Source organism: Labrus mixtus, chromosome 22 (assembly GCF_963584025.1).
Source record: "Labrus mixtus chromosome 22, fLabMix1.1, whole genome shotgun sequence".
In the NCBI taxonomy this organism is placed as follows: Eukaryota; Metazoa; Chordata; class Actinopteri; order Labriformes; family Labridae; genus Labrus; species Labrus mixtus.
In genome coordinates this window covers 705,130-719,633 of record NC_083633.1, presented here as the reverse complement: position 1 = coordinate 719,633, position 14,504 = coordinate 705,130, and the positions used below count along the sequence as shown (strand labels likewise).

General features: G+C 39.1%; 1 protein-coding gene across 4 annotated transcripts in view; it reads left to right on the top strand.

The window, feature by feature from the left end:
• Nucleotides 1–1,768: 1,768 nt before the first annotated feature.
• Nucleotides 1,769–14,504, top strand: part of LOC132956104 (kinesin-like protein KIF21A) — a 45,877-nt gene continuing 33,141 nt past the window's right edge. For all 4 annotated transcript variants that reach the window (XM_061029285.1, XM_061029283.1, XM_061029282.1 and 1 more), the window contains exon 1: nt 1,769–2,133. In XM_061029285.1, the coding sequence (XP_060885268.1) occupies nt 2,090–2,133 (44 nt within the window). In that variant the 5' untranslated portion in view covers nt 1,769–2,089. The remainder of the gene's footprint in view (nt 2,134–14,504) is intronic.

Below are 14,504 nucleotides of genomic sequence, written 5' to 3'. Positions count from 1 at the left end.
AGAGTTCATATTAATTAGAGAATTGTAACAGACATTATCAACCTGAGAACACTAATGTTGCCAGTATACATTATGAAATACATAAACACTAACTCAAAGCAGGTTGTTAGCATGTTGATGCACAGAATATTGTAAATCAGTGGTTTAAATACACTAGATAGTAAAAGATTCAGTAAAAGACTGAATTGATTTACACTGTTTTACTGACTCTGAACATGTATAATTGTGGATACAGTTTGATCCAGATCCAGGAAAGGTGAAGCATTTTAAAGATTTTGTGTCATTTCATATATACATGTCTGTGTTTGAGAGCCAAAATGACAGTCTAAACAGTACAACACATACCGATCACAAATTACAGTGTTGGTCTACAGGAAGCTCATTTTTGAAGTCCTTTGATGATGAAGACAAGGGTGCATACTACTTAATAATGCAATAATATAGTTAACCACTAGGTGGCAGCATGACCAAGTAACTGGATGTATAGCAAACTGGTTGTTTGAATTACAGTAAACTCTGGACCACAGGAAAATCGACACGAAAAAAAAAACGTCAGTCCAGATTTGCACAACTGTTAAAGAATATAGTGAAATAGAATAAAGGGATTTTGTTTCCCCCATTGCATTTGTGTTCAATTACCAGCATGCTTCAAACGAAACAGAAAAAGACACAGAAATTGTGTTTTAATACTCATTAGAAACTTAGAAATATTAAGTGTTTTATAGCTGTGTGTTGTTAGTGATATAAAGATTTTTTTTGTTGCTTGTGTAAAGTTTTTGAAAAATGATTATTTTAGAAGAGTGGATATGTTTGAATGTAGTGATTGCTTTTGCAAGAGATGTGAAATGTATTTTGTTCTTCTGTTTTTGCATTTTGTTAGTGAAGTTTTGACAAACAGTCTCTATTTCACCAGGTTGTTCTCTGACTCTGATTAACATCAAGAATTGCTAAATGTATGAAATTCTAAACAATTATGGATAAGATTTCTTCTTCAGTCATAGAGAGGAGGTGTGTTGGTGTGGGTCGTAAAAATTGACATTTCATATACTAGATAGAAAATAGAAAACTATATGTAATTGTCATTTATAAAATAGAAAGTATAATGAACAAAAGTACAATAAACAAAAGCTTGGATATTGGAAGCTTAATGTTCATAGATCAGAGGTAAAATTTCTGCAACACTTTTGTTGAACTTGATGGAACATTTAGAATAAAAGGTTTAAAAAATGATAGGCACATGAATAAATAAAATAAATCAAGAATAGGAGTAAAAAAATAACTTAGCAAAGGTCTAAATTAAAGAAAAAAGAACAGAATTACTTTTTAGTATCATTGTGTAAAAATAAAGGGAGTTGGTCCCCTTTAATATAGAAAGCTCTTATGATAGAGGCCTAAATGTAAATTAAAAACTGCATTTAACTGCAATGTACTGTTGTGAAATATAAGATATAGCCTAGCCTACGATTCAGCTGGAACAGTTATATACGAATAATATAGCAAAACTTAAGAAGCCTGTTGTAGAATATTTAGGCTAATATAGGCTACTATATGGTATAGTTCATTATGAATCAACACAATGGTGAGTATGCTATAATAAACTGAATTTATTAGAAAACAAATAATTAACAGAATGAACAACGCCAGATCAATTATTATCTCGTAAACGTTTTCTCTGTGTTCTCTGGAGCTGTGGTTCTTGCTGTACCCTGATTGGTCGAGCTCAGTGGGCGGAGTTAGATGACTTCCTCTGCCTGTGGGTATCACACGCAGAGTGGATCCCATACACATACCGCACACCACCCCGGACCAAGCCAATGGAGGCGATAGAACCGTCGGATCCAGAAGCACACTTTACTCTCACAGTGAAGGTCAGATGAGTGAAATGATCATGATCTGCTCCATGTAATGTAAACATGGCTTTTATTTCCGTCCGTGCGAGGAAGAGGAGGTGAGAGCGGTGGTGGTGGAAGCTCAAGACTGACGGTGCAGGGAAGGAGGGGGCCCGCCGCCTTGTTGTCTAAGAGGATCAAGAAAAAGGGAAAACGATCTATTTTTAAGCCGGCTGTTTGGACTCTCCTCCAGTGACACCATGAGCACCGGGCCCGACGAGAGCTCGGTGCGCGTCGCCCTGAGGTAAGGATGCAGCGGCGGACCCTCCTCTCCAGAGATGCTCCCATCACACACCTGCCACAACCATGCACATCTTATGCATTCATGTTTTGATTCTGGCCTCAGCGTTCACCATTGACAATGGATAATGGATGGATATATTTCAATTGACAATGGATATACAGGCTATTTATTGGCTAAGATACACTCAAATCCACAATTTATCCACCATTATTATCTATGCAGGCACCCTCCTTCTGAGCTGTCTCTAAATCCATTCAAAAACAATGCCTCTCCTCATGTGCTTGTGTAAATGTAGACCAACATATGTTGAAGCTATGCATGTTGATTTACATGTACAGCTAGTTTGCATGTTCTCTATGCAAACTAGCTGCACATGTACACCAGAGGCTCAAGACTACATGAGCTGCTTTTGTTAATACCTGCACTGCATGTGTACTGTGGTGGATTTATGAATGAAGATCTCTGAGGGATTAGGCCAAGGGAAAGCCTCTTCTCTTAGTGTTTCTCCTTTGTTCAAAACAACCCTGACACATTTATATTAAGGATACTCATTTCTCCCACTGCAGGTTATGACAAGTCAAAGGTGTCTTGTGCATCACTGATCTGATCCAGTAGTTGTAGCATGATATAGCATGTTGTGTGCTGAGTTCAGGGCACTTTGCATTTGCTGCATCTTACTGATCTGACCCTTGTCCTCTTGGCTGTCACCTATACATGGCAGACAAGCCGAGATAGTCTCCGTCTGGTCACCTGTTTTTAAAGTGTGTGTGTGTGTGTGTGTGTGTGTGTGTGTGTGTGTGTGTGTGTGTGTGTGTTCATGTGTGTTCATGTGTGTAGGTAGGACTGAAAAAAAGAACGCCCAAACTATAAAATACAAAACAAATCAAAACACACAACAGAGCGACATAAAGGGCAGAAACTAAAGGAAGGGACAGGTGCTTTTCTTTGTTTGAGTTTTGTATGTGCGTGTATTGGAAACGTCATATGAACTGGATGACTGGACCACAGAAGACAAAAGCTTGTTCCTCTCATGTTTCTCTCTCTTCTCTGTTGTTATTATTCATTCAGACTTTGACCCAGCACTGTGTTTACTGAGCCATCTCAGTTTACTATCAAGACTTAGATAATAAATGATCTGTCAGTGTATCCCATCATGCACTCTGTTCCACCAGCCCCATATACAGTCTCACAGGATTTTAAGACTTCAGTTTTGTCAGAATGCAAATATGGCAGTCAATAAGTTTAAAGCAACACAAACACACAACCAGAAATACACACAACTTGTTAGAACCAGTGGCTTAAGAAAGGTGTGTTAAGTTGCCACGGCTCAGGCTTCTTTAATTCACTTCATTATCTAATGGATGCTCTTGTACTTTTCAGTGGTGGTCTAAACCCACATACTTTCAGTCAGCAGATGTTTTATTGGCACAATTTATATATGTGCACCTCTGTAGTAGGGCTGGTAAATATATGGAGTTTTTAAGATATAGCGATATATTTTCAAAGAAGATATAGGGTAAGACAACATCGTTAATATGGATATAGTTTATGTTGCATTAAAATAACGTTATAGAGGTGCCAGGTCACCTTTTTCTCATCTCACTGATGATGACTGACTGTCTGTCCTCCTCTCTCTCTCTTTTATTTTATTTAAGGAACATTTTAATTTTATAATATTACTTTTTAAATTCACAAACAGGTAGTTTATTTTTCCATGTGTTTTCACTGTTAATAAAAGACATATCGATATATATCGAGTATCGCCATTCAGCTAAACAATATGGAGATATGAGTTTTGGTCCATATAGCCCAGCCCTACTCTGTAGTGCCAGTGTGTGTGTTTGTGGAGCTCACACTGTGTGTCTATGTTGTGGATGCAATGTTTTAAGCACAAAGGCAAAATGACAACATTACATTATTATGGAGCAGTTACACTTCTTTACAGACTGTTATGCCTCTGTTAACTACCTCTTATGGCATATCTGGGGCGGACAGCTTTGCCCTGCAGTCTGCCTGTAGACAAATGATGAGTGATAAAGATTCCTTTAGGGGCTGCTGACCCGCTTGTCAGTGTGGTTTGGCCTTTTAATGTTTGTTTTCTCTCAACAAGGGGAAGTGATTGGAGCTTCTCTTTGTGGTGTGGACTAAATGCTGCATCATGTTGGTTGTGTTATTTGTGTAGTTCTCTGTCTTCCTTTAATATCTGCACACAGTTTTTGTCTCGTCTGTTATCTTGTCACCTCGTTCACTTTCTGTCTTGGGGAAGCCAAAATGCTTCAACACCTCCGATTTAAAAGACGGTGGTGCGTCATTAATTTCTAAATCTTAAGGCTCTGCAGCTGCCAATCGCCTCTGTTCTACAGCTGCTGACGCTCACCATATTAGTGCGATTCATTTTTCAGAGTACCGATGTGAACCTTGACACCTCTGAATCGATTAGTCACGATTTTTCGATGAATCTTTAGCAAATACATATGTTTAATATGAAGGCTGTTACCCTTAGTGACACAACTACAAATAATTATCTCCAGACTCTGTTCCCTCTTAACTCGACTGAGATGTTTTGCTGCATGTATGGCCTGAAACTTGAATGTTCTGGTTCACCCTCACCACCTGCAGTAATCTTCTTTGTGTTGATGACAAACCGGTTCTTAACTCACTGTGTGCCGACAGCAGACAGGCAATGTTAGAAACTTAAAGATGACCTTGGTTGACAGCAAAAACAGAACTAAAGGATGAGTAGTCTTCTGGTGGAAGAGAGACTGCTGCACTGCAAACTAATGCTGTGTCATTCTTCTGTATGTGATGAGCCAATGAAAACTGAGTCTTGATCTGCACAGATGACTTTTTTATTTGTAATATTTTTTCTGACCAAATTTAAGAATTCCCTTAGTCTGATACTTTAATGTAACCCCATTTGTCTGAAGAAGTCCTACCCGGTAAAACAACATAACCCTAACCCAGTGTATAGATCATTCACATGGACACTAATAACAGTTAGACCAAGAAGTCAAAACTGTAACAACAGAAGTCAGCAAAGTTTTCTCAAACTGTCATAGCCAACACCTCGTTTTACCACAGCCCAGAACTTCTCATTACTTATTCATTATAATTAAAAAATACATCATAGAAGATGTCCTTTATATAAGGAATAAAGGATATCTTAGAAGATGGATCATTAACAAAAATGTGTCAGCTTAACTTTCACTCAGTAATAACCTGAAGGCACAGCTTTTCATCTGCCGTTAAATCACAGACTGTATCCCTTTGAACATCAAACCACATCTTACTGTCGGTGCATTTATCTCCATTAATCACTATGGAAACACTGACATTATTTTGGAGCCTTCAAGTTGTGGTGAACATGAACTTGACTGTCAGCCTCTCCCCACTCTCTAATAGTTTAGTCAGCGGTGTGCTTGTGTTTGCAGAAACCTTCTAGCAGGTTGCCAACCAGTTCCTGCCTCAGCCTGTGAGGTCCTAATCCCCCATCCCAACAGAGTGATCAAATGCTTCTTTAACACCTAAACTCTTTCTCCTTTTTTGACATAATGTAACATAGAAGGAAATCTGGAGGAGTTTTTTTGTCATTCAGGTTTTGACGGTGTTATTTAAATATCTATTTGTGGGGCGCTGGTGGCTCAGCGGTTAGTGCGTGCGCCACATGTATGGAGGCTGTAGTTCTCCAAGTGGGCGGCGCAGGTTCGAATCCCACCTGTGGCTCCTTTCCTGCATGTCATTCCCCACTCTCTCTCTCTCCCTGGTTTCTGTCTCTATCCACTTTCCTATCTCTACATTAAATATCTATTTGCTCTTTAGAGGTGTTCTCGCCTCTTGATGGATCTACAGAAAGAGTAGAAACATGACTTGTATGTGCTCCTCTGCTCTCTCTGGCTTTGAAGGTTATTTTCCCGCCTGACTGCACACAGATGGGGCACTTCAGTAGAACATTGTTGTGTGTTTCTGAAAATACTCACACTTAACCATTATGTGTTACAGGGTTATCCCCTGTGCAAACATGCATGTGTGGCATGCCAGATTTGATCCCTTATGTAACTCCCCATCCGTTTGTGTGAGTGAACATATTGTAGCTGCTTTGCCTCATATTTCATGATAAACATTAAAATAAGTGAACTATTTAACCAGCCAGGATGTACAGTCTTTGCCTGAAGGAGCCAGTCAAGTGGCTTATTAGTTTGTCGATATCCTGTTACAGATTTAATTATTTATCAGGTATATAATTAGCCTGCAGTGAGGAGTCAGGTTCTGTGCTCATGAATTTAGATGAGGTAGCTCTTCTTGTTTAATTAATGAGACATTTGGAACACTTCACTGAGACAATCCTCTTTGTATCAGTTCGCTAAAGAGGTCGATGTATTTGTGTTAACAGTATGGAAAAGAAAAAGTGGAAATTTATAACAGGCCCATTAGTCCGCCAAAAACATTTTTTACAGTAGAAATAAGATGTTTGGTACAAAAACATAAGAGGTCTGATTAGTTATTGTCATCTCTTGCACACACTGTGGGGGGGGGATTCTTCTTAAACGGCTCCGTTTTGATTGTATGAACGATACATGTTGTCCATAGTTAGGCGTGTAGCTGACATGATTGACAGGTGGACGTGGCCTCAGCTCCAGCTCTCAGCCTCTCGTTAGGTTCACTGAAAGTTAGGCTGAAACGTTATTTCCAGTTTTACAACACCATCTTTTTGGCTCTTCCATTTAGTCAAGAAGGGTCATAAATCTGCTTCTCAGCGTATGTTATTAATACGTTTGGTGTCTCAAGTTTCACAGCGTGGCTGCATCATGTTGGCTTTATGTTGATTGATATAAATTATCATGTAACTCTATTTTTTTGTTGTATTGTGGGTTTTGTTGCATCACTAGTGGCATGTAAAGCTTGACCACCCGAGGTTTATATTTTATCAATAACATAGAAGTAAATGCAGAACAATTCTATATGCATCGCAAAATATATTTACCCCTTTTAACAATTATCCAGAATGTCTATTTCCTTATTGGCTGCTTTCAGGTGTCTGTCAAACACATGTCCCACCCCCTTGACCTATGTGTATTATGTGTGATGGCAGAGGTTGTGCTCCTGCTGGCGTCATACAAAAGCATTGTTGGTGCTTGGTGTGTGTGTGTGTGTGTGTGTGTGTGTGTGTGTGTGTGTGTGTGTGTGTGTGTGTGTGTGTGTGTGTGTGTGTGTGTGTGTGTGTGTGTGTGTGTGTGTGTGTGTGTGTGTGTGTGTGTGTGTGTGTGTGTGTTATAAATATTCATGAACCGATTCATGTGAACTGAGACAAAAAGCAAAGTATGCTGCACCATCTGCCAGCTGCTGTCATGTGATCGTGCTTACTAAGATATTTAATAACTCCTGTCTGACGAGCACAGACAGAGCTTAATTCAGTATCCATTTTTGTTATTTTAAATTATTATTATAATTATTTGCTTTTCCAGTGTGTGTGCATGTGCGTGTCCTCATTTACCCTCTCTGGCTGCTAATCACTGTCCTCTGTCACCAATCCACCTATCCTTCATTCCTGGCAAAGAGAACAGTCAGAGCTGATCAGTGACCATGTCAGAACTTCTCCACTAGCGCTCATTTTATTTTTGGTCACTCTTGGTATTTTTCAAGGTTTAGGGGGTGTGAGGTGACAGTAAAAGGACACAGGTCAGTCAGGGATCTAAAGACAGAAGAAGAGAGATACAGAAACGCTGAGTCAGCAGTTTCAGTTTCTTCTTTATTTTCCAACACATCTCTGTGCGTCCTGTTTCTCCTGACCTTTCTCCATTTTCCATTTTAAAAATCAGTTGCAAAAGTGAAATAAGAATCACTTTGTAAAATTAGATAAATTATTTCATCTTGTGAGTTGTTGACTGCATAACAACAAATACACAGTTTTTTATGTATTACAACAAGATGGGTACAGCCTCCTGATGTTTGTGCTGAAGATGATGTCTCAACCATTTAAAATACATTACAGCGGATAATGCATAATGCACGGGTTAATTATGGGTTATAAACATTATCCCCGCAGACATGATACATCTTTCATTGGATTTTTTTAAAGTTGTATTTATTGTGACATTTGTGTGTCCTTTATTAACATGGCTTTAGAGTGTATCACAGGTGGAAGACTTGTTTGAGCTTGCAGCTTAAATTAGCACACTGAAGAGAGTAACACAATGAAGTGACTCTTAAGGTCAAGAGCAGCTGCTACTACACAATAGAGAGACTCTTTACTGAACACACTTTCACTGGCCATGAAGTCCCTTTTCCCCTCTCTAATGTACCCTGTTCCACCTCCTCCGTTTCTTCAAATTCATCATCTTGCTCTGGGCGACCATTAAGCAACTGTCACATGCTGTCCAAACGCTACACAGACACAAAGGTACAGATGCATAAATGCACTTACTGGCTGAGGCATTATAGAATCAAAATCTGTTATGCTTGTATGTTTGTTCAATTATATAATACATAATAGCATTGCGCTGAACATGATTATTATAGTTAAACAGCCCTTCAGAAAAGGGTGAAGCATTTCATCATATTATTTGAACTGAGGCCTGATATAGCTGTCTGTGTTTCTGTGTGTTTGGAGTAACATGAGCAACACTTGCTCTGTAAAACTTGTGTTTTAGGCACCTGCCTGTGTGTATATGTGTGAGTGTATGTGGTGCTCTGTGGCCCTCATTAACCTCTGTTGGATAGGATCACTGTCATGAGTCCATGTTTGAGGCTCTCAGAGGACTACAGTCAACTCACATCTTTATCAAAACAGTCAGATGGACATTCTTCAGCTGCTTAGCCTCAGCTGTTATTGAATCTGAAGCTTGTGACACTATGAGAACAGGGCTTGTTGTGCTCTAACTTTTGACATGACTAGAATGAAAATATGAGATTTTGGTTCAATGGTGATCGCGTTAATATCCATCTGACCTTAATATGCAAAGTAAAGAAGGTAGATGAACAGAAGCAGGTGTGATGTGATTTAATTTACCCCTATTACACTGTGCCTTACATTTTCTCTTAACTGACCTTAAAGGAAGAATGTGTGATATTTTACACATAAATATCTATTTGTATATATTGTATGTATATCCTATTTACATGTCTCTGTCATGACTGTCTACAATGAATGAGAAGCGTGAGTCCTGCCAGCTGTACTGTTATCAGGCTGTGTTTACGTTGTAATGGGTGTGACAAGGTTTGGGTCCCTTCCCAAAAAAGACCAGTGAAAGTGATAGCTTTCTAAGCTGTTTTTTTTTAATCATTGGGATGACACATAAGTTGATATGGTTAGCTACATTTTAATTAAATACATGTGTGGTTCTAGGCAGGGGCTAACACTGAGCTTGTTCCCCCCCGTGCCCCGGCTTCAGAATAGATGAGGGGTCTCCAACCCGCAGTTTGTTTTGGTTTGATGTTGGTGCTCAAGGGTGAAATCAAAAAGTCACACATTCTTCCTTTAAATTTGCTCTCAACATACAGTATATGTTGAGAGGAATTTGGGCTTTAAAATAACATGCTATTAGTTGTTTAATTTGGTAAAAGCTCCTGGGAGGAACTTCTAGAGTTTTGCCAAATGTGGTGCCCTTTGAGGCCAAAGTAAAATGATCAACCTCTTTGCTGATCCTGAATGTGTAAATTGTGAATCTGCTTTGTTTTTTATAAAGGCGTCATAATATACAATATCACACTGTTTCATCACCTAATTAAAATGAGCTTTATAATAGTAGTTATTATCAGTCAATGTAATGGGTAAATACTTTGAACTCCAATAACTAAATGTGACAAAATCTCAAAGACATCTTAAAACCCAGGCAAAGAAAAATATGTTTTTAATATGTAGGTGAACTAGTACAGGTCGGGTAAAAAAATCGATACAGTAGAGTATCGCGATATTTTGTGAGGCAATATTATATTGTCTCATGGCAGCCAAGTATCGATACTTTTTTTCATTTTTAACTGCTGAAGGGGTTGCACAAATCATTTTGAACAAGTTGCATTGTTAAGAATTCATGTTAAAGTTCAATTAGACTGAACTACAAATAAAAAGACTGAAGTGAGATGAACAGACTGTGAAGTTTTTCTTATTTGACAAAACAGTTCTTGTTTTAGTTTAGTGTAGTGGACATAATATGCAGTTAAAAAGCTTAATCCCAATATATTGTATCGCAATTCTCAGCATATCTTAAAATGTTAAAAATTGCAATAGAATTGTATCGTGTCTCGAGTATGTCGATAATATCGTATGGTGGGGACTCTGGTGATTCCCGTCCTTATGAACTAGCCAAAGCAAAATTAGGCCATCATATTGGGAAAGAGCCAGATGCTATCAGCATTGTTTTGATGAATTGAAACAAATATGGAACTCAACCATAGACTGAAAACATGAATAAATGTCAGGGGGAACTCACTTATTGGTTCCTGAAGCCCAACAATGGCAGTCGCCATATTGGTAATGTTGACTCAACCAAACTTTCAGTCAACCTAGTAAGAGACAGAGAGGTGCAGCTGAGGCGGGCCTGACAAACAACTACAGTGCACCATTCTTCATAAAACATATAAACAGATGAGTTATAAAAAAAAAAGTCACTCTTCTCTCAGACATAAGTTATTCTGACTAAAGTTACATGATAGAAATTTAAAATAAAGCATGACAAGATTATTTCAATCAGGAGAATGAACAATTATTTATTTAACAATAAATGTGCAACAATTTAGATTTGAATGTGCAAAGTCTTTGGGGGATTAGACTTCATGTACTCAGAAGGGTAATGAGGCCGACAGCAGGATAGGATACCCCCCTATGGAGTCTAGACCCTGGTGGTGGTGAAGAGGATGTAGGCTATGATGAACCTGAATCTGGACTCTGCTGAGCTGGAATGAAGGTTACTGGGGCGGTGGTGGGTTGCAGCGGTTGCCCTGAAATGACAGAATGACTGTGGAAGAGAGAGAACTGTTTTAACATTTTGCTGCAGCAGGATGATTGGATGAGAGAGGTTGTGCCCGAATCTGGTTGGTTAATTACTTAAAGAATAAACACCCATTATGAGCTTATGAGGAAGTAGTTTAGGTTGAAGTGAAAGGATGAATGAATTTGTGAAAGAATATAACCAGTCTGAACTGTCTGAAATGTTTCGAAAAAGCAAAATGAAACAGATCGAAAGAATACTGAAACCAAACAAGAGCTTAAGCGGCACTATTTACTTTTTTATATATATATATATATATATATGCAACTGCATATATATAACTGCATTGCCCCCCCCCCCCCCCCCCCCCCCCCCCCCCCCCCCCACTGCAGTTAATAAAGAACAGGATGAGATTGTTGTTGGAAAACACTTCTTACCCATTTACAGGACAAGGTCTGTAGGGGTTGCCAAGATCAGCAGTAGCTAGAAGCATCAAATATTTGTTTGTTATTCAACAGAAGTCTATATACTGGTTGTTTAATGTAACACCCTTTATACTTCCAAGTCTTGGAAGATCTAAAAATATATGTGACTGTTCAAGATGAGGTCAGGCAGTGAGTCAGTGTGATATGTGCAGAAAAGAGTCTTGTTGTCTGCTGCCTGTGGCTCTTTCTGCTGAATCACTCAGGGCTGAAGGTCATTTGCTGTAGAGAAAACAAACCCAAAAATGAGATTACTGAGGATCTGATTAGATGGAAAGAAACAAGGCTTTGATGTTGTTGTCATAATGATGGGGATTGATCAGCCACATCTGGAGAGAGATTTGATTGGCTGTTGTCAGCATGTGATTCGATGGGTTATGTTACAGGATGGAGGGACTGACTCATCTGCTGTTCTTTTCTTTCCTCTTATCATCTGATATGGTTTACTGAGTCAGCAGAGGGGTCATACTGATGATCATGATTTGATTTCTTTTCATATCATTTATCTGATCTCCAGAATCAGGATGCAAAATGGCCTGTGATAAAATGTTTCCATGATTATATCAAAGAAATAATTTCATCCATGTCTACTTTATACTGTGTCTATCATAAGTTATTGTGTACCTGGTTTTGTTATTTTGAGGTCTTTTCTCGATCTAAATGTGAATGCGTGTGTGTGCTCAGAGTTCGTACATGTGTGTGTGTGTGTGCTCAGAGTTCGTACGTGTGTGTGTGTGTGTGTGTGTGTGTGTGTGTGTGTGTGTGTGTGTGTGTGTGTGTGTGTGTGTGTGTGTGTGTGTGAGGACCCCGCTGTTTCTCAGGTTGTCACTGTAATCGCAGTAATGAGACTGAGAGCAGAAACCTAAAAGACCTTGTCACATGGGGAGAGTTTGACAAAGCCCTTCTATATGGTTCTCTTTCTATAGTATGGTTGGTTTGTGTGTGTGTGTGGAGGAATCTCTATGTACTTTACTCTGTCTGTGTCCCTTTTGAAGGCTTCTGTTCATTTGATCTCATAGCTGTTGCGTCCTATTTTCAGTCTTAATGCTATGAAAACAAACCGGCAGCTTCAGTGAAAGTACTTGTTTCTTCAAAAACTTTGCTAGGCTATATAAACATCTCACACTAATCAACTGAACACTGCACTTCTTAGTATTTTTTTTCCCAAATATTCACATAAAAGGCTTTACATGTGATTTTTTGATCCAGCAGATGTCGCCCTTGAGCACCAGCATGAAACCAAAACAACTCGTGCTGCATTGTTGTGTTAGCATGTTAATGCTAGTGATCTTTATTCTGCTCGTATCTTCACTCTGCATGTAAATTTACCTGAAATGAGCGTGATCTAGAAACACAGTTAAGCAGTGAGTACAGTATGTTATTCTTCTTTTCTTTAGTCCCTCAATTAAACAACTTTTATACTCGAGGGGAGGAGTCAGCCGGCCGTCCGGGCGATGTAAACAAACTGAAGATAGGACTCTGAAAACTCGGAAAGCATCACAGACAGTGGGACTCGGGTGTTACACCCATTGTAGACAGTCATGACTCACAGAGTTATTTTCAGAGGATATACTTGATTTCTATTATATTTAAGTGTGAAAAATCACATAGAAAGACTTTAACAGGTTGAAACTACCATTGCATGTAAAGAGTTATGAATGTTGAGAGGCATGCTTCTTTGTGTGTATAATTACGTGATTGTGCACATTAGGAAGTGGTGGAGTTCTCTGAGAAACATCTTAAGTGGAGCCTGTGTGTGTCACTCTAGAAGGTGGATTAACAGGTATCTACAGCGCTGAAGGGCAGCCCTTATTCAACCAGGAGAAAAGCGTGTTTTGGGTTGAACCCCGGAGTGAAGCCTGCCGGATCTTAATCACAAGTCAGTCAAACTAATAATACACCAGCAGGACATGCTTCACACCTAGCTTATCCCTCACCTGTTTACAGTAAGCTAACATGCTACCAGAAAAAAAAGAAAGAGAAAAATTCCATTGTGCTTCAGAGATTAAACATTTTTAATGTAAGGGTATGGCACACTTGAACTTTTATTTATGAGAGATGTGGACAACAATTTCAGAAATCTAATGATGAACAACTTTGATCATTAAATGCAATCTCCACTTTAAGAAGAGCTGTCTCAGAGCAGCCATTTGCTTTCATTTATCAAATTCTATCATTCTGCAATGCCAGATAGCTCAACAATGTTCAAGTCTCTATTTATGCTCTCTTTGCTCAGACCTTTACATTTCCTCTTAAGCCCACCTTTGGTGCTGCTTTGTATGGAGGACCTTGGGGATGTCAAAACAAACATTGCATGACACATATAGAGGAGCACAATCAGACAAACTGCCTATTTAGCCCAAAACAATCCCATACTTCTCCTGTAGTAAAAGCAAACCCTGGCTAGTTTCTAGTTTCATCATATTCAACAGAATGACATTTTCTAAATGTCATGTTTAGATTGTCAAAGTGAAGAATAACCCAGTGACATCATGGCCGTCCTGTAAGCTGCAGAGAGAGCCTCCATTGTTACACTGGATTACAGTAATGACTCTCTGTCAAGTTTTAGGATGGTGGCCAAAGAGATTACTGCAGATTCACTCCAGTAATGCCCTAAAGCATGCCATAAATTCAAAATCTCCTTAGATGACCTCAGAACTTGGACTCCATGATGATTATATGGAGTATGATTATGAGGTATTAATGCACCATGCATCTTATCACAGTGCTGTACAGGTTTACAGTTACTGCAGACAGGACTCCTCAAGCCTGGAGCCATCCTGTCCTGTCTCTGTCCTCTTTTCTCATTAGGCCTGTAATCCCATATACAGTCTGCCAAATAGCTTGGATCTGATGTCACATGTGCACATACAGTACACACACTCTCACACACACACACACACACACACACACACAGGCACACATGTTCACACTGACAAACTCCAGGCCATTCAGAAATGCTTCT